The sequence below is a fragment of the Sabethes cyaneus genome, chromosome 1 (genome assembly GCF_943734655.1).
Source record: "Sabethes cyaneus chromosome 1, idSabCyanKW18_F2, whole genome shotgun sequence".
In the NCBI taxonomy this organism is placed as follows: domain Eukaryota; kingdom Metazoa; phylum Arthropoda; class Insecta; order Diptera; family Culicidae; genus Sabethes; species Sabethes cyaneus.
In genome coordinates, this window is record NC_071353.1 from 41,169,888 (window position 1) to 41,188,289 (window position 18,402).

Sequence of the window (18,402 nt, forward strand, 5' to 3'; positions counted from 1 at the left end):
TGTGGTAACACGCCAAGACAGAGAGAGGTACAGAGAGACTAGAGCTACGAAAAAAAGAATCCATCGTCTAAAACAAGCGAGTACGAGGAGCACGTGCTAGCTGACGCAGCGGAGCGATACGCCAGCAACGACACACGGAGTTTCTATAAAACGGTGAGATGCAGGAATTTTGCCATGCCTGTGATGTGCAATGATGTGCTGGCAGTGCTGGCAATCTGCTTACCGACAAAACGGTGGTAGCAACCAGGTGGAAGGAACACTTCCAGAAACTGTTGAATGGAGAGGTAAATGCGGATATCAGCAGGGACAGAATAAGAATTGTAAGCAATGGTCAAGCTGTGGATCCACCAACACAGGAGGAGGTTATAGAGGCAATCAGTGAGCTGCAAAACGGTAAGGCTGCTCGAAAGGACGGTATCCGGGCTGAACTTCTAAAAGCGGGGAGCGCGCGACTGTACGAAGCAATCCACCGGATCATTGTCTGGGAGGAAGAACAAATGTCGGAGGAGTGGTTGGATGGCCTTATTTGCCCAATTTTCAAAAAGGGACATCGACTGGAGTGTAAAAACTATCGAGGAATTACATTGCTCAATTCTGCCTACAAGGTGCTTTCCCGTATCCTGTTCTGCAGACTAAGACCGTTAGCGGAGTCCTTCGTCGGCCAGTACCTAGCTGGTGTTCGTGAGGGTCGCTCCACGACGGATCAGATATTTACCCTGAGTCAGTTGCTAGACAAGTTCCGGGAGTACAACTTGCAGACACACCATCTGTTTGTGGACTTTAAAGCGGCGTACGATTCAGTTAAACGAAATAAGCTGTGGCAGATAATGCTAGAACATGGTTTTCCGACGAAACTAGTTACGCTGATTCGTGCGACGCTGGACGGATCCAAATCATGCGTTAAAATAGCGGGTGAGACCTCAGCTGCTTTCATGACGTTGGATGGACTGAAGCAAGGGGATGCACTCTCTAACTTACTATTCAACATTGCCTTGGAAGGTGCATTACGAAAACGGCAAACGTGGAAAGGAATGGAACTATCATCACGAAATCTCACATGCTTCTTGGTTTTGCGGATGACGTCGATATCAACGGAATCAACCGTAGAGCAGTGAAAGTGGCCTTCAGATGCTTTAAAAGGGAAGTGGCTGACCATTAACACCGCCAAAACAAAGTACATGGCTACTGGTAGGGAACGTGGGAGCCCAAGCTGTGTTGGTGCCGAGGTGGAGTTAGATGGGGAACGATCCCAGGTAACAATTTGGGTTTTATTACACTCTTATGATTGCATTTAAGACCAAAATTGGTCATGAAAACCACCATAAGAGTACTATAAAACTCACATTGCTGCTTGGGATATGAAGTAGTGGAGGAATTTATATACCTTGGTACACTCGTGACATGTGACTACGATGTAAGCCGCGAAGTGAAACGACGAGTTGCAGCTGCGAATCAGGCTTTCTACGGATTACGTAGCCAGCTGAATTCCCGTAGTTTGCAAATTCGTACAAAACTGGCGCTCTACAGAAAACTAATCCTCCCGGTGGCCCTTTACGGACACGAATCATGGACGCTAAAGGAAGCTGATCGGTGAGTGCTGGAGGTTTTTGAGCGTAAAATTCTGCGATCTATACTTAGTGGCAAAATGGAAAATGGAGTGTCGCGCAGACGCGTGAATCAAGGGCTGTACGAAGTATTATTATTATTATTATTATTATTATAACTTTACCAACAGGCAACAATGCCCTAATGGCTCTTAATAACTAATACAGCCAACATCGAAACATTGAGACAAATTTAGAACGTAACACTTGCTTAGACAGATGAAAGTCAAACGCTGTTGAAACACGATTGAATGCACGTTGCAGACCAGTGATGGCGCCATTAGCACTGTAGTTGGTGCGACGAAAAGGCAGGTTAAGCAGAGGAATCCTTCGCAACACTCTCAATGGTGCATTCAGATTGATCTGGCGAAGAATGTCGGGGCAATCGATGTTGGAAGTCAGGATATCGGAAACTACCATGGCGCGCGCTGTTTCTCGGCGCAATTCGAGGGTGTCTAATCGGATGAGCTGGCAGCGATCCTCGTATCGTGTATTCCTCGTGGGCTGTCTCCAAGGCAGCATTCGGAGCGCGTAGCGTACGAATCGGCGCTGGATGCTTTCGATGCGTTGAATAGCATTGTTGTAGTGCGGAATCCATACAGCAGAGCAATATTCTAATGAAGACCGAACAAGCGACCCGTAAAGCGTTACTAAGCACTCGATACTGCGGAAGTCACGAGTCATTCGCATAATTAAGCCTAACTGCCTAGAGGCTTTGGCAACAATGAGCGATATATGCTGTTTGAAGGTTAATTTAACATCCAATAACACACCGAGATCTTTTACATGGTCGACTCGTTGAACTGGAATTCCGTTGATATTATAGTCAAAACGTAACGGCTGATTTTTCCTCGTAAACGTAATCATAGAGCACTTAACTGGACCGTTTAGGGATAAAACCGTGTTGCTCGTCTGCAATGGCTTGTTGGCAATGCGAAAATATTGATTTAATGACGACCAGCTCGAATAGTTTTGACGCAGCACACAGTGCAGAAATTCCCCGGTAGTTGTCGACATTCTCTCGATCGCCCTTTTTGTGAACAGGGAACATAAATGCCTGTTTCCAAGCAACTGGAAATCTTCCAGTGGAAAGAGATAGGCGAAACAAATGAGTGAGAGGTTGGAGCAAGCCAGAGATGCACTTTTTAATCAGCGTTGCCGGAATCCCATCCGGACCTGGAGAACACGAATGCTTCAGTTTGGCGGCAGCTGCCAGAATCATGCGGTTATCGATGTCAATAGAAGCGAAGGAGTGTCCAAGACGAGGAACATGGTTTGCGGCGTCCGAGATTTGTGCAGAAGTAAGCACTTCGTTGCAAAACACGCTAGAGAATTTCGATGCAAACATACTGCATATAGCGGCGGCAATATACAAATATGTTGATATAGTGAAGGTAGTGCAATGTGGCAGGCTGCGGTGGGCTGGACACGTGGCCAGAATGCCCGATGAAAGAGTAGCCAAAACTATTTTCTGCAGAGAACTAGGAAGAGGGCGTAGACTCCGAGGCAGACCCCGCGCCCGGTGAGTGTGTGCTGTCAAAGACGATGCACGTGAGGATTGGAGAACGGCAGCCCAGGACCGACGGTACTGGAGGACCATAATTCGTTCGGCGCAGGATCGGTAACGGACCGTTGCCACTAAAGTAAATAAGCTTATATTACCACGATAAAATTTGTGGGCTGCACCAAGTTTTCTCTAAACTTACCATAAGTGTGGTGTAGCAATACAATATGATGCACCAATCGAAATTGATCTTATTACGGTTGCTTGTTTAAACGCAATAAATATGTTAGTTTTCTCGAGCTATTAGAATGGTAACATCCTGACCAAACAGATTTATTGCTGCTATTATGAAGAATATTAGAGTTCAACACCAAAATCATTTTTATATGCGAGGCCATATTGCCATATTTTGGTTTAGCTCGCAAACAAAAATTCATCAAAGCAATGTGTTTGTTTGAAGTTGTTATCAAGCGGTTTTCCTGTCACAGGAAGCACCTAAAATGATTTTGCTAGAAATTGATATAGACGAACTGAATTTATTTAGTTTTGGAAAATTGCAAAGTTTCAATGGCGCGTTGATTTTATCTACCTATCATATCAATATGCACGATAACATTTAATGCGCATATGCTGCAAAACAACGGAGAGTGCTCAAAATTTATCAAATATTTCATGAAATATTTGATTACGGTCGCTATAAACTAAATCGAACAAAGACTTTTCTGGTCATGGATGTATTTTTAAGTTGACAAAGCTGGCGGACAGATTTAGTTTTTTGCTAGAGCGTAAAGCAAAAAGTTAAAAGCTTTATTGAATTATGGCGGTGGCTGTCAAGCAGCGAAAGCTTAAGCAGTTTAATTGCTGCTTTTAGCAGAGCATGATACGACTACTTAAGCTTATAACCTGATACATCAAGAGGTTATAAAAACCTTCAGTAGAGTGGGCCACTCAGAAAGGTCAGTGGTTTAAAGCGGTCATCAGGAAGTTCTGGTAGAGCTCAGTTTTATTAGCGGTTTTATGAAATTGGCACTAGAGGAACGTCATTTCATTTAAATGCAGCTGCAGTTCGATACAATCTGCTGTCGAACTTACGAAAAAGTACCCAGCTAGCGCCAAATCGTACATCAATGTACGGAAATATATAAATACGTATATAGATAAAACGCGTGTAATTATTCATCATTACGTATATCGCCTCCAAAATAGTACAGATATGCCAATTTTTGCACATCAAATAGGATTCATTAGCATGTATATCTGTACGAAATGCTGATTTGTAATTTTTATACTAAACTGTTTTATCGACTGGTAATTCACCACTCAATGAAATTTCTTTCAGCAGTCATAACTGCGAAAGATAGAGTAACTTTTATATCCCTACATATAAAAATGCTAGCTGGGTCCAATATGAGATCGACGGCAGAGATGAGAAATCGATTTGATAGTATAACATGGCAGATTTCGTTAAAAATAATGAAAAAATAATGGCCCCAGGTTACTCCCTTGAGGTACCCCGAGAAGTTTGTGGAACATTGCGATTCATGACCTCCTGTTTCTACAGATAGAGCTCGACTCACAAGGTATATTTGCCAATAAAATACAGTGATCAAAGCGATCGAATGCCGTCTTTAAATCTGTGCACACGATATCGACTTGGGCTTCTCCTTCCATAACCCTAATGCAATGCGAAGGAAACTGTACTAAGTTTGTTGTTTTTGAATTGCCTGGGAAAAAATCATGTTGATCCGTTGAAACATATGGTTAAGCCTTCCGTAATAGGATGCCACTAACTAAGATTTGCCTTTTTTGTAAAGTGGAGTTTTTTTGGTGCAAAAAATTAAAAACTGGTAAATTTTGATATGGAACCAAAAATATATCGAGTCGTTCAATAGCAGATGGGACTCCGACCCACACTCTCTCGGTTGGTACCCAAGTGTTTTTTGCATAGTATCATGTCTATTTTTTATCCCTCCACAAAAAGTTCAAATCGAAGTTTTCCCAGTTTCATCTAGTTTATCATTCTTCGCACGAAAAAAACTCCAATTTATAAAAAAGTTTACCTTGGACCGCGACAGAGTCAGACAAGTAAATTACAATATACCCATTTTTCGTTGAGTACTTTTCTAAGAAAGAATACAAACTTTGACAGATAAATGACTTGTAATTTGTAGCATTAGAGCTAAGATTATTGGTCGGGAAAGAGATTATTATGCAACACTATGCAAAATGATTATGGTTGAATGGTTAAAAAACTGTAAGGATTGCTAATAGGGTGTTTGCAGAGTGCATATGTATTGGAGATCTGTTGGGTAGGCAAAAGTGACAGCTCCATATAAAACACACGGGCTGGGAAGAGCAAAAGTTTTTAAATGATTTATTTTCTTCATTTAAAACAGGAATTACAAATTGCTTCATACATATGGCAAGGTAACATATCTGTTTACTGAATAAAAAAATGTTTTCAACAAATAAGCTAAGACGCGGTAGCAATGATCAAAATTGTAACTATGACCTATGTTAGCGGGATAAAACTAAAAAAATATCAGTAGCCAGCAGTTGCTTTCGGCTAAGAAAGCAATTTATTATGCTAAAACCAATTTTATATTCCGTTACTCTCAACTTGGTCTATGCCGTATACTGCTTCAAAAAACAGTATATTTGGGACATCGATTTAACGCGAATTCACCGAAACCCTAGTTACCAAAAGTCAGCATATATTTCAGGGAACATTTGTCGGTTACTTCGATTAGTTGCTCTGAAATGATGAATAATTTTAGACAAAATGATAACTTTATCCAGCACGTTTTTGCTGCATCGAATAGGAAAATATGCAATGTGTGCCTAACAGATGTCTTGCATGTGTGTGTAGCAAAATCCCTATGGGTGACTGTGTTAGGGTTAGGGTGACTGTGTTAGTGGCGATGTTGTCATGAGAAAAAATCTATACCTATAAAAATGGATTTCTGTCTGTGTGTCTGTTCGTCTGTCTGTCTGTCCGTATGTTCCTTATAGAATCGAAAACTACTGAACCGATCGGAGTGAAAATTTGCATGTAGGGGTTTTTGGTGCCAGGGAAGGTTCTTATGACGGTTAGATATCCCTCCTCCTACTAAGAGGGGGGGCTCCCATACAAATGAAACACAAATTTCCTCATAACTCGAGAACTAATTAAGCAAATGGAATCAAATTTAGCATGTGTGTGTTTTTGCAGGCAATTTTTTTTTCTATGGTGAACTGAGACCCCTACCCTTTTTCGGAGGGGAATAATGACCCCTCTCCCTTTAGAGAGGGGGTGGCTCCCATACAAATGAAACACAAATTTCCTCATAACTCGAGAACTAATCAAGCAAGTAGAACCAAATTTGGCATGTGGAGGTTTTTGGAGGCAAAAATATTTTCTATGATGAATTAGGAACCCTCCCCACTTTAAGACGGGGGGCTTCAACACAAATGAAATACAAATTTCTACATAATACGAGAACTAATCAAGCAAATTGAACCATATTTGGCATGTGGTGTTTTTGGAGGCAACCAATTTTTATATGACGAATTGGGACCCCTTACCTTTTTAGGAGGGGGGGCTCCCATACAAACGAAATACAAATTTCCTCATAACTCTAGAACTAATCAAGCAAATGGAACCAAATTTAGCATGTGGGTGTTTTTGTAGGCAAGAATATTTTCTATGGTGAATTAGGACCCCTCCCCACTTTAGGAGGGGGGGCTCCTACACAAATGTAAAACAAATTTCCTCATAACTCGAGAATTAATCAATCAATTGGAACCGAATTTGACATGTAAGTGGTTTTGGAGGTAAGATTTTTTTCTATGGTGAATTAAGACCCCTCTCCTCTTTAGAAAGCGAGTTATGACCCATCTCCCCTTTAAGAGGGTGGGCTTCCATACAAATGAAATGCAATTTTCCTCTTATCTCGAGAACTAATCAAGCAAATGGAACCAAATTTGGCATGTGGGAGTTTTAGATGGCAGAAATTTTTTCTATGGTGTATTACGACCCCTTCCCCTTTTAAGGGGCTTCCATACAAATTTTCTTATAACTTGAGTACTAATCAAGCAAATGGAACCAAATTTGGCATGTGGGGCTTTTAGGAGGCAGAAATTTTTTCTATGATGAATTAAGACCCCTCCCCTGTTTAGGAGGGCGGGCTCCCATACAAATGAAATTCAAATATCCTTATAACTTGAGAACTAATCAAGCAAATGGAACCAAATTTGGCATGTGGGAGATTTTGGAGTCTTGAATTTATTTTATGATAGTTAGAGAACTCTCACCCCTGTTTTGCGAAACTCAAAAACTAATCGAACTCGAGAAATTCGTGACTCTTCCATAAAACATTAGTCAATAACAAGACCACAGAAACTATCTATAGTAACTCTAGATCATTCAGGACGAGACGGCCGCGAGTGTTACCGGCGACCCGCCGTCGGAAGCGCCGCCCACTGGGGGGTGACAACTCCCCGCAGAAATCACTACCGTCTAGGTTGATTTGTTTTCCTAGGTCTACCTGGGTTTCCTGGAACGAGCGACAGCGAGTAACGAGAGCATCGCGAAATGGTACTTTCCACAAAAAATTTTTACGTGAAATGGTACATTCCGCTCAAGGTTTTTCGCAAAATGATATTCGGCGAAATGTTGTACAATCATGGTGAATATTACTATCCGCTTTCTGGCTATGCAATGAGGGGACAGGGGAGTTGTTTTCTACTTTACTGTGTGGAAAAATTGCAAATTTGTATATTAAACTACCCATTACTGGTAACTAATAAGCATTAACATAAGCAGCAAATCAGCGTATCTGGCATTTTATACTGCACGTTGTTGTATATTAGCTTTTTGACTGCATAGGTGTTGTAAATTGGCATCCAAAATTGTATTCAAATTCTTCGTGTCGGCAATTAGCTGTAAATTAGCATTGTCAGCACTATAAGAAGGTTATCAGTAAAGTTGCTGTATATTTTGCTAAAATAGCATTTAAGGCGACTTAAATGCTTATTGGTCTACATTTGAATAGCTTTGGTGATGCTTATTGGTTATCTGGGATGCTTTCATAGATACGTAACTGCCAAAATGAATCATCTAAAGTTGAACTCCTCTGAAACTTACAAAACTCTAGATTGTGACAAAGATCATCCGAGATTCATGATTTATGTACAACACAGGTTAATTTGTGGCAACACGAAGTTTGTCGGGTCAGCTAGTTAACGATAAAAACAAATCGCATATATGCATATACGTGGCGTAGTGTGCGTAAAATAAATGTCAGCAATCTCTATAACTCACCTCAGTTGACTCTCCCATCCAAACTCCTGACCGTCTAGGATGCTGTCCCGTACAAATCCTTCAATGATATCTCTCGCGTGAACATCAATAGTGGCGATGGTTTTAAACTTTAGTCGATCGTTCGGTGAAAGGTCTGCTCTAACTGCAAATGGAATCACATTTTAAAGATTTGCATGCTAAATATCAGAGGAAAAGCTTTAATCGAAACTTATTCCGACTGATTTGAAACATTCGTATGACATTTCTTTAAATATGAATGGGAAACTGCTTTGCGGTTCAAACCGGGTCTACCGGGAATAAAAGTTTCGTGTTTAAACTATTGGATCGTTACCTTTCACAACCAAATCGTCCAGTTGGCGATTTTGCGCTTCCAAGTATTCCTTCATCGCACGCTTATTGCCTTTCTTCACCTTGGCGAATACTTCCTCTACTTCGGCTGTCCACCAGACCTGATTGGCAGCTAGGCAAACCATCCCCTGGTATAGCATAATCCAGTCGGGCCTATTTAAAAGCAAAATCAATGGTTTAGTGTAATATTATACTTCAAAACAAAGTAGATCCGGATAGTACCTGCTACGCTCCCTATCCTTGCCGTAATAGTAGATAGCTTTCTTGGTAATGAAACGATTAGTTGAACGCATTTCGTTTAGTACATCGGTCATCCAACTTTCGACGCGTTCCGAAACTGGTACTGATGAGAGAAATATTACCGAAAAGTAATAAAAATTCAATTTATTTTGAAAAAAAAAAAATCATTCATTCAAAGAACCACTCATGCTTCGATTGCTAAGTAAGCGTTCGAAAATCGACACTTGGCAGAGCCGGTCGTTATCGGAGCAATTGAAACATAAAGTTGGCCGGATCCCTCCCTTCTTATTTTTTTCTTTTTTAAAATGACGACCGAACGTGACCCTATTAAATAGGATAAGAATTTTTCGGACAAACCGTGTACCGAACGTGTGCTGGTGCGCTTCGCGACTCCCACCCAAAGGACAGCCGGTCGGCTCACTTACCATGCTGCTCAAAATCCATAACTTCCCCTTCGGCGGATATCATGGCGGTGACAATCGGCGTGTCGGAACGATCTTTAGCGAATCGTAAAGATTTTATGTTATCGAACATCTGTAAAAAAAACAAACAAACATATACGTAGAGAAGAGAGAGAGAGAGAGAAAAAAACAATATCTTGAGAGTCGATAAAAACTTCAGACGCTTCAGCGATACGGCCGGCATCTGGCGGCAACGAAGCGCAAATTACGAACAATAAACGAGCCACTCGTCGGAGGGCCGCGCGGCACGCATTGAGCTCGTAAAAAGTGTGTAAATTTCATTAACGCAGCTGAAACTTAGCGGATAATGGCCAATCAGGAGCTTAAGATACGATTCCGAGTCAGGCTACCAATTGTTATTCGGTAGGAAAAGTGGATTATGCTTCTGCATGCCCAGCGGGTGATCGAATTGCGAAAGTTTAGCGGAAGACTGGTCGAAACGGTAACTCCTTACCTTGATTATGTGTTCCTGAACGCACGTGGGCTCGCTGCTGCCGAGAATGGATAGAAGCTCCTCCGTCGAGATAAAGTAGAACCTAAACAAATTAACGGAAATTAATAGGTTTATCTTGTCGCATGCTAGCGCTTTGGCTGTTTATTATTTTTCCAAGATGTATAAATTTATTAGCACGTTCGGACTAACGTCTGTTGAAAAGTTTCTAGTACATTAGGCCTCTGAGAGCTAATTATTGGAAAGCATCGTTTTGCTCTCACCCGAGACGCTGCCTGTATCCTGGAGCGTTTGCTATACTTTCGATGCTCATTAAGGGTTAATCTTCATTTACGGAACTGACGTTGAAGTAAGGTTAGACATTGTTAGAAGGATAATTCACTTTCAACGTCTGTTTTTGTTAGACATATTACATTGTATAGACGATGATTGGGTTAATACTTTTCTAATGACAGCAAATGTTTTACGGATTGTTTCGCAAATAGTCCGTTATTCCCCATTGCTTACGTAACGTAATTTAGTAAAAGTTTTGCAAGGCGAAAATTGGTTAAAATTAGTATAAATTAATTTCGAGCATGTTCGTAAAATTCTATACTATTTACACTCTCAAATAGGCACATATGTAAAACACTCGTTATCGAACTTGTAGGAGTAGACAGACAAATCCCATCAGTTAGAAGCGCCACAATGCAATCCACCAAAAACTCACCTCGGAAACAGCATTCTCTTGTGCTCCAGATAATCGTTCAACGACTTCTGACATCCATCCAGTTCGGACTCCAGGCGGAGGAAATCCTCGAGCCGTCCCGGTACCAGGCAAACATCCACCACAAGCGGATTTGCGGCACTGTTGGCCATTATCTGAAAGGCCGCAAAGCTGCATCAGGACATGGCAATAATATTTACTCGTCGCCCCAGTGATAGTATTGACGACTACTCGAGGAGTGGAGTATCATCCGTACCGAAAGCGTCGGTATAGACAGTACAATCCATACGGCAGTTAGATTCTTATTTACCTCTTGAAACTCCTCGTCGATCTTGTTAAATTTTTCCGCCTCTTCCGGTAATTGGGCACTTATATCACCGCCAATAAATATTCCCTCCAGGTAGAGCCACTTCCGCTGGACGGCAAGCCACTCGTCGATGATTTCGGAGATCAGCGTCAAGTGTTTCTCCCACCGCTGTACCGTCGGCAGGAATGGGCCAATAAATCTAGACAGGGAGAACGGAATGGTTAGCAATGTGGGTAGCGGGAAAAATGATAGCCTTTGCTACGAGTCTGTACCAAACCAGTGTCTGTTTTAATACTTTGGAGTTTATCTCGTTATCTGTTCGGTCGCTTGGTCCGTTCGGAAGGCTAGTTGGACTCTTCCGAAATCAATTATTATTAGCTGACAAAAAATTGTACTGGGCGAAATTGAAAAAAGAAATGCAATGAGTCACGCGTTTGGTCAAATCCTCGTGCCATGGCTCGCGACACCGGACAAATGAACCTGACATCCGGGTGGTAACTTTCGGTGCATATTTCATGGTTACGCAAATTGAAAATTTTAATATTAAATCGTATTCCCGGCGGAGGTTCGTTTGGCCGCACGTCGTCGTTGTTGCTCGTGCAAAAGTGCAATCAATTGTAATTACTGTGAAGCCGCCATCGATTGGAGATTCATTGAGTTTTCCTCCAGCGTTTGCATTATGTCGTCGACACCGCCAAGGACGAATCTGCAACGGTACAAGGTAGAGCAGGTCAGGGGAAATAAATATAAATGAGAGTGTGCCCGTGTTGGCAGGGCAGCTATTTGCTATATTATCGGTTGGTCAGTTTTTCCGTCAAATCAGTTATTCTTCCCGGTTGTGCCGCGATGAATCGCGTTTCAAGGTTTTCAACAGTACAACAACGCGGTGCGAACGCCGACAATTTGGCACCACTGGTATTTTCGGCTTCTGGCATTCGCAACGAAGAAGACCTGTACTCAGCATAATAAAAATATATTGCAGCCATTGGCGATATTCACCTACCTATCCTTAAAATATGGGCTGGTGGAGGGTGTCTTTGAATGCTGTTGAAAGGAAATTAAATCTCCCGTAAAGATGACATTTACTCTTACATTTATGTTTATTCAAGTGATTTCACAAGAAAATTTATGCAACTAACCAGAATTGGATATTTAATTTTATAACTATTTTGGTAAATTAGGAATAAATATTATATTCATAATTGGCCTAATTTTTCTAGAACCTTATTTTTAACCGTTCTCGGTTATTTAACAGGAAATATTTTATTATTTCAAACTTTTAACAATAACTCTCTAGAAATGTGTTTACGGTTTGGTTGACTTACTTCTAAAACTCATAATAACAATGACTTTTAATTAATTTAGTACAATTTTAGTTTGAGTATTAAAGCCCCAACTATAGTGGCCCCATCGGCAGTTGCTGACGTTGCGGTGGGGGAATACTACTAGCCTATTTCTGCTACTGTAGACACACAGATTAATGAAGATGTACCAGATTAACCACGTTCTCATCGATAGCCGGTTTTACTCGAACATCATTAACATACTCTCCCTACGAGGTGCGGATATCGATTCGGATCATTATCGAGCAGTACATATGCCCTCGAAACTATTGATGATACCCAAGTAACAATGTGAGTTTTTTACGCACTTATTGTGGTTTTCTTGACCAACTTTAGTCATAAAAGTCATCACAAGACTGTAATAAAACCCAAATTGCTACTTGGGTATATTCCTCGCCACAAACCTGTCTTCTTCCTTCGATACCATAAACCTTCGACAATTAGACAACCCGCGAGTTGCCGGGAACTGCGCGCGGATGCTGGATGAAGCTCTACCTTCCTCCGTGGATTTATATGCTTCGACCCTCGAAGATCGTTGAACCAGAATATTCTAGCACGAGTGCATAAGATGTTTGGTTTGATGGGGACTGCCGACATGCAATGGAGAAGAAAAAAGAGCTTGGAAAAGCTATTTAAGCATTACCATCTTGGAGAATTTGGCCAAGTAGCGACGGGGGCGGAATGAGATGACCACGACAGCAATCATGAAGAGCTAGAACAACTATTCCGTTAACTCCGCCAGTGACGGACCTTTGCTAATGAACTGCCACGTGTGGCTCCCTAAAAAAGAGTGAACGGGTGATGGGGAAATTGGATCGGGACCCGAGCTGTCTGTCACAAGCCAGGATAAAGGAGGAGTGTTAAGATTTGTCGCTCGGCGGGCGGCTCCGGATGGCTCCATGGCAAATTTGTGGTGGATCCATTCGAAACCGCACATCGAGTCTCTTCCGCGGCAAATCTTGTAAAAATCTTTTGCTCTCAATGTAGCAAGTAGTCCAGAAGCATGCTACATTTTGAGCAAAATGCGGAAGAGGACCCCAATCCTCGTTGTAATGCGACCCGTGCCTAGGGATGAATGCTTGGGGGGCTCCCCAGCAGAGTACAACCATCGCCATGGATAACCTTACAAAAATAACTGATGGGGCAACCAACGACCCTCAAGCGTTGGTAATAAACACCGGAGTAGGTGTAGAGGAGGCGCACGACGGTAAACTGGAAGTGCGCACTCCGATCGGCACGGTCGATACTGGTGGAGTGATGGACACAGGGATGGAAGAGAACTTTAACCTCGACAGCATGTCGCTGGCAGGAGGACTCTCGGCTTTATCCCTGATCCTAAACTCACCAACAGGGAATGCGGAGAGTGACGCGGATAACCTTCCCGATCCAGCAACGCTGCCTGAAGTCAAGGAGCAACCTGAGGCTTCCGGAGATGTAGCCAAGCGTCTCTCCAATGCGCAACGGCGACGGCAGAAGTGGTATCGTAGCAAGGGCTACTCAAAGGAGGAAGCGGAGGAACTCGCCCTTCTGCTGGCCGATCAGCCTGCCCAGCGGGACCTGGTCGTTACCAAAAGACAACGATCTGCTGATACGGCGTCCCAGAGTATCAGCAGCAAAGGTCCCACCAAAAAGAGACTACGCAGCCGAGCCTGCGCGGGTCCTTCGACACCAAAACCACCCTCGGAGTGCACATACAGGGAAATAGTGGATGCTTTCAGCTCGCTTTCAGTCGAGGTAGGTACGAGCGGAACTCCCTTCTGGGAGCGCCCCGCCACCACCAAGACCATGCAATCCCGCAACGTTGAGGTTGGAAAGTGCGGAACTTCCATCCGGAAGTGCCCCGCCGCCACCTAAACAATGCACTCCTGCGAAGACTAGACGGGCGCAGCGAAAACCTCGCGAGAGGCGTACGTAGCAACCACCAGTCGATAGCGCACCTCAGAGGCTCAACCCGCCGTTAAGTGCGGGTCGGACATCTGTGGCCTGTCGCCTGCAGCAACCGAAGCCTGCCGGTGTGGGCGACTCGGCCGCTCAACTCAGCGAAAACGCTGCTGCTATCCGTACGCCAAGGCTCGATCCATCATTGGATCAAGCTGAAAACGGTAATCCTGCCACAAAATGAGCAGCTTTCGCTGCGTTCAGGTGAACCTCCACCATGCCAAGGGCGCATCTAGTGTCCTAAGCCGAAGGTTCACCAATGAGCAGCTGAGTGCTGCTTTGATTCAGGAGCCATGGATCAACGATACCACGATCCTCGGTCTATCCGGCGCTAATGGTAAGTTGATATATTGCAACACACAGTCCAAGCCGAGGACTGCCATTCTGTTAAATAAGAAAATAACATTTTCTCCAATTACAGAATTCATCCAACGCAATGTCGTTGCCATTACGGTGGTAGTCCCGACGACTAGAGGGAAGCAGGAGATAGTCGTTGCGTCTGCCTACTTTCCAGGGGACAAGGACGGAATACCACCGCCCGAGGTTGCTGAACTTGTGCGGTACTGCAGGGCAGTCAACAAGCCGTACGTGATAGGCTGCGACGCAAATGCGTACCACACGATATGGGGCAGCTCGGACACAAATAACAGGGGTGAGTACCTACTTGAATATCTTACTTCTAACGATGTCAATGTAATCAATATAGGGAATGACCCCACCTTTATAAACGCTATCAGACAAGAGGTCCTAGACCTTACTGTATGTAGCGCCTCTATTGCTGAGAAAGTCAAAAATTGGCATGTCTCTGATGAACCAAGTTTGTCAGACCACAGACATATCATTTTCGACATCGAGGCTAATCCTCTAAAGAGAGAACAATTCAGGAATCCGAGGAAAACCAGTTGGAGTTCCTTCAGGGATCATCTGATAGCCTCACGTAACTCCTGTCACAATAATATACGAACTCCAGTTGAGCTGGATATCGCCGCTAGTGACCTGCAATGTAGGATCACAGACGCGTATAACACAAACTGTCCCATAAACACGCGAACAGTTTACCGTGATGTGCCCTGGTGGAATGAGATGCTTAGCAATCTCCGTCGGAAGGCAAGGCGTCTGTTCAACAGGGCCAAAATCACGTCTAACTGGGAAGACTACAGAGCTTCCCTCACCAAATACAACACTGAGCTACGCAAAGCCAAAAGGAAATCACGAGTTAAATTTTGCGAAAGCATCCAAACTCTGCCAGCGGCTACGCGTCTGCAGAAAGCGATGTCCAAGGACCACTGCAATGGTCAAGGGCAATTGAAAAAAGAAGATGGGAGTCTCATTGTTACCACCAGGGAAACTCTGGAAGTTCTGATGAACACGCACTTCCCTGGTTCGACAGTGACCACTGGACAAGACATAGGCGGGCAACAGTGGAATGGGTCATTACACAATGTGCCAAATGATTCGGTTCCACTTGCACGCCGATTGTTTACGGAGGCTTCGATCAATTGGGCACTCAGCTGTTTTGAACCAATGAAATCTCCAGGTCCGAATGGTATTCTACCCATTTTCTTACAAAAAACGGACGATGTTATAATGTCCGAGCTCATGAACCTCTTTCGAGCCAGTCTCACTTTGGGGTATATCCCGAAGAATTGGCGGAAAGTAAGGGTGGTGTTCATACCTAAGGCAGGCAAAAAAGACAAAACCATGCCTAAGGTTTTCAGACCGATAAGTTTTACTTCAACGCTTCTTAAGCTGATGGAGAAAATCACGGATAACTATATCCGCAATGAGTTTTTAAAAAACTCTCCGTTACATGTAAATCAACATGCATACCAATACGGTAAATCTACGGAAACCGCACTGCACTGTTTAGTGACGTTAATTGAGGAACCGCTCAAATATCAAGAGACGGCACTTTGTGCTTTTCTGGATATTGAAGGCGCTTTTGATAACACGTCCTTTCGTAACGTCAATTAATACGGCTCTCTGTCAAAAGAGAATCGACCACACTACAACGACCTGGATTCAAGCAATGCTCTCGAGCAGACAAATTACAGCATCATTGGGCGATACGTCGGTCACGATTTCGGTGATCAAAGGATGTCCACAGGGAGGAGTTCTCTCCCCCCTGCTCTGGTCACTGGTGGCCGACGCACTCCTTCACAAGCTATCACAGCTTGGTTATGAGAGCATTGCTTACGCCGACGACGTTGTACTTATCGTCAGAGGAAAGTTTGACGCAGTATTGTCAAGTCGCTTGCAAGGAGCTCTAAACACCACCATGTTATGGTGCTCACAAGAGGGACTTAATGTTAGCCCCACCAAAACAGTCGTTATACCATTCACTAGGCGAAGGAAACATACCATTACTCCTCCTATACTGAATGGTGTCAGACTGGGCTTCAGTAATGAAGTCAAACACCTCGGAATAATTCTCGATAAAAAACTGAACTGGGCTGCCCACCTAGATTATGCTGTTAAGAAAGCAACTTCGGCTATCTGGGCATGCAGGTCACTGTTTGGCAAAACCTGGGGATTGAAACCTCAACTAGCCTTCTGGTCATATACTACTATTGCACGGCCTAGGATAACCTATGCTGCAGTCGTATGGTGGCCAAAGGTGAATGAGGTGACAGCCCAAGCCAAACTAAACAAAGTCCAGCGCCTGGCCTGTCTTACAGTTACCAGTGCCATGCGTACAACACCTACTGCAGCCATGGAGGCAATGCTATGCTTACTGCCTTTGCATCTTCATGTGAAGAAGGAAGCAGGGCTCGGCGCACTACGGTTGCAAAGGAGTAAAACTGTTCTCGAAGGTTACCAAATCGGTCATCTTCGCATACTTCGGGAGTTCAATCTGACACCCTTAGTAACTTCAGTCTCTGACTGCATGGAAGCCCGGCCCAATATGGACGTTCCATATGAGGTGATTGAAACAGATCGCTCAATGTTCTGCTTTTTTACAGATGGTTCAAAAATGGGGGCCTGCACAGGCTCCGGAGCCTACGGACCCGGCATCAGGGAAACCACCATTTTTCAAGCAGAAGTATATGCGATATACATCTGTGCAACAATATGCTTGAAACAGGCATGCGAAAATCGGTATCTTCACGGACAACCAAACAGCACTACTGGCACTCAAGTCCGCCAAATGCGTGCCCAAATTAGTTTGGGTGTGCAGCACAGCATTGAGGGAGCTCTCCCGCCAAAACAAAGTTTTATTACTTTGGGTGCCCGGTCACTGCGGAATCAAGGGCAATGAATTTGCTGACAACCTAGCAAGACAAGGATCAGCTCAGTAATTTATTGGTCCTGAACCGTTTCTGGGCACCTCCACATCCGCCGTGAAAGGCGAACTGATGACATGGGAAAAGCTAGAAACAGCATCCCGTTGGAATCAAACACAGGGTTGTAGACAAACCAAACAGTTTCTCTACCCAAACCCTGCAGTAGCTAAAAAACTACTCCATTTAACTCGTAGTGAACTACGCACGATCACGGGAATCCTAACAGGACACAGCCCCGCTCTTTATCATTTAAAGAATATTGGCAAGGTATCATCCGACACCTGCCGCTTTTGTAACTCTGAACCTGAAAGTTCAGCGCATCTGCTCTGCTATTGCGGAGCTCTTGCATTATCAAGGCACAACTTCTCAGGAAGTTTCCTTCTTACTCCATATCAGGCATGGAGCCTAAATCCCAAAACGGTCATTGGCTTTATAAACCATGTAGTAGCGAATTGGGGCACAGGATTACAACTATCCCGCTCAACTCCATCAATGGGTATGAGCGGTCCGTAAACTGTGTACAGCAATCGGGGCCTGCTACAAAAGACGATCATTAAGACTGTCGCAGTGGTCTTTTAACCCAATGCCCTTCTGGCATACAAAAAAACTATTCCGGGCTAATGAGACGCGTAAGTTCTATGAGAAGATGAACCAATCTCGTGAAGGATACACACCAAAGATCGATGGTAAAATCATCGCGTTGGTAGCTGTTGCAGTTCTAGTAAGGAGGTATGTTAATTCTTACTTTGAAAAATTCGGGAAAAATAACACGACGGAGCAATTACCATGGAACCGGAATAACGATTATTGAGAAACAATGACTATAATTGTAGAATTGGTATTCAGAACATCTGGATACCCATCGAACTGGCCGGCGTGGGTTTGTTGTTCAGATAAAACCCAAAAATGCAGGC

General features: G+C 43.6%; 1 protein-coding gene across 1 annotated transcript in view; it reads right to left on the reverse strand.

Annotated features, from left to right (window-relative positions):
- LOC128732933 (dynein axonemal heavy chain 10) overlaps positions 1 to 18,402 on the reverse strand; it is a 254,416-nt gene that overhangs the window by 93,996 nt on the left and 142,018 nt on the right. Inside the window, 9 exon segments of the mRNA XM_053826409.1 lie at positions 8,411 to 8,552; positions 8,742 to 8,911; positions 8,981 to 9,101; positions 9,424 to 9,532; positions 9,914 to 9,995; positions 10,620 to 10,771; positions 10,927 to 11,122; positions 11,549 to 11,629; positions 18,097 to 18,105. Of these exon segments, the coding sequence (XP_053682384.1) occupies positions 8,411 to 8,552; positions 8,742 to 8,911; positions 8,981 to 9,101; positions 9,424 to 9,532; positions 9,914 to 9,995; positions 10,620 to 10,771; positions 10,927 to 11,122; positions 11,549 to 11,629; positions 18,097 to 18,105 (1,062 nt within the window).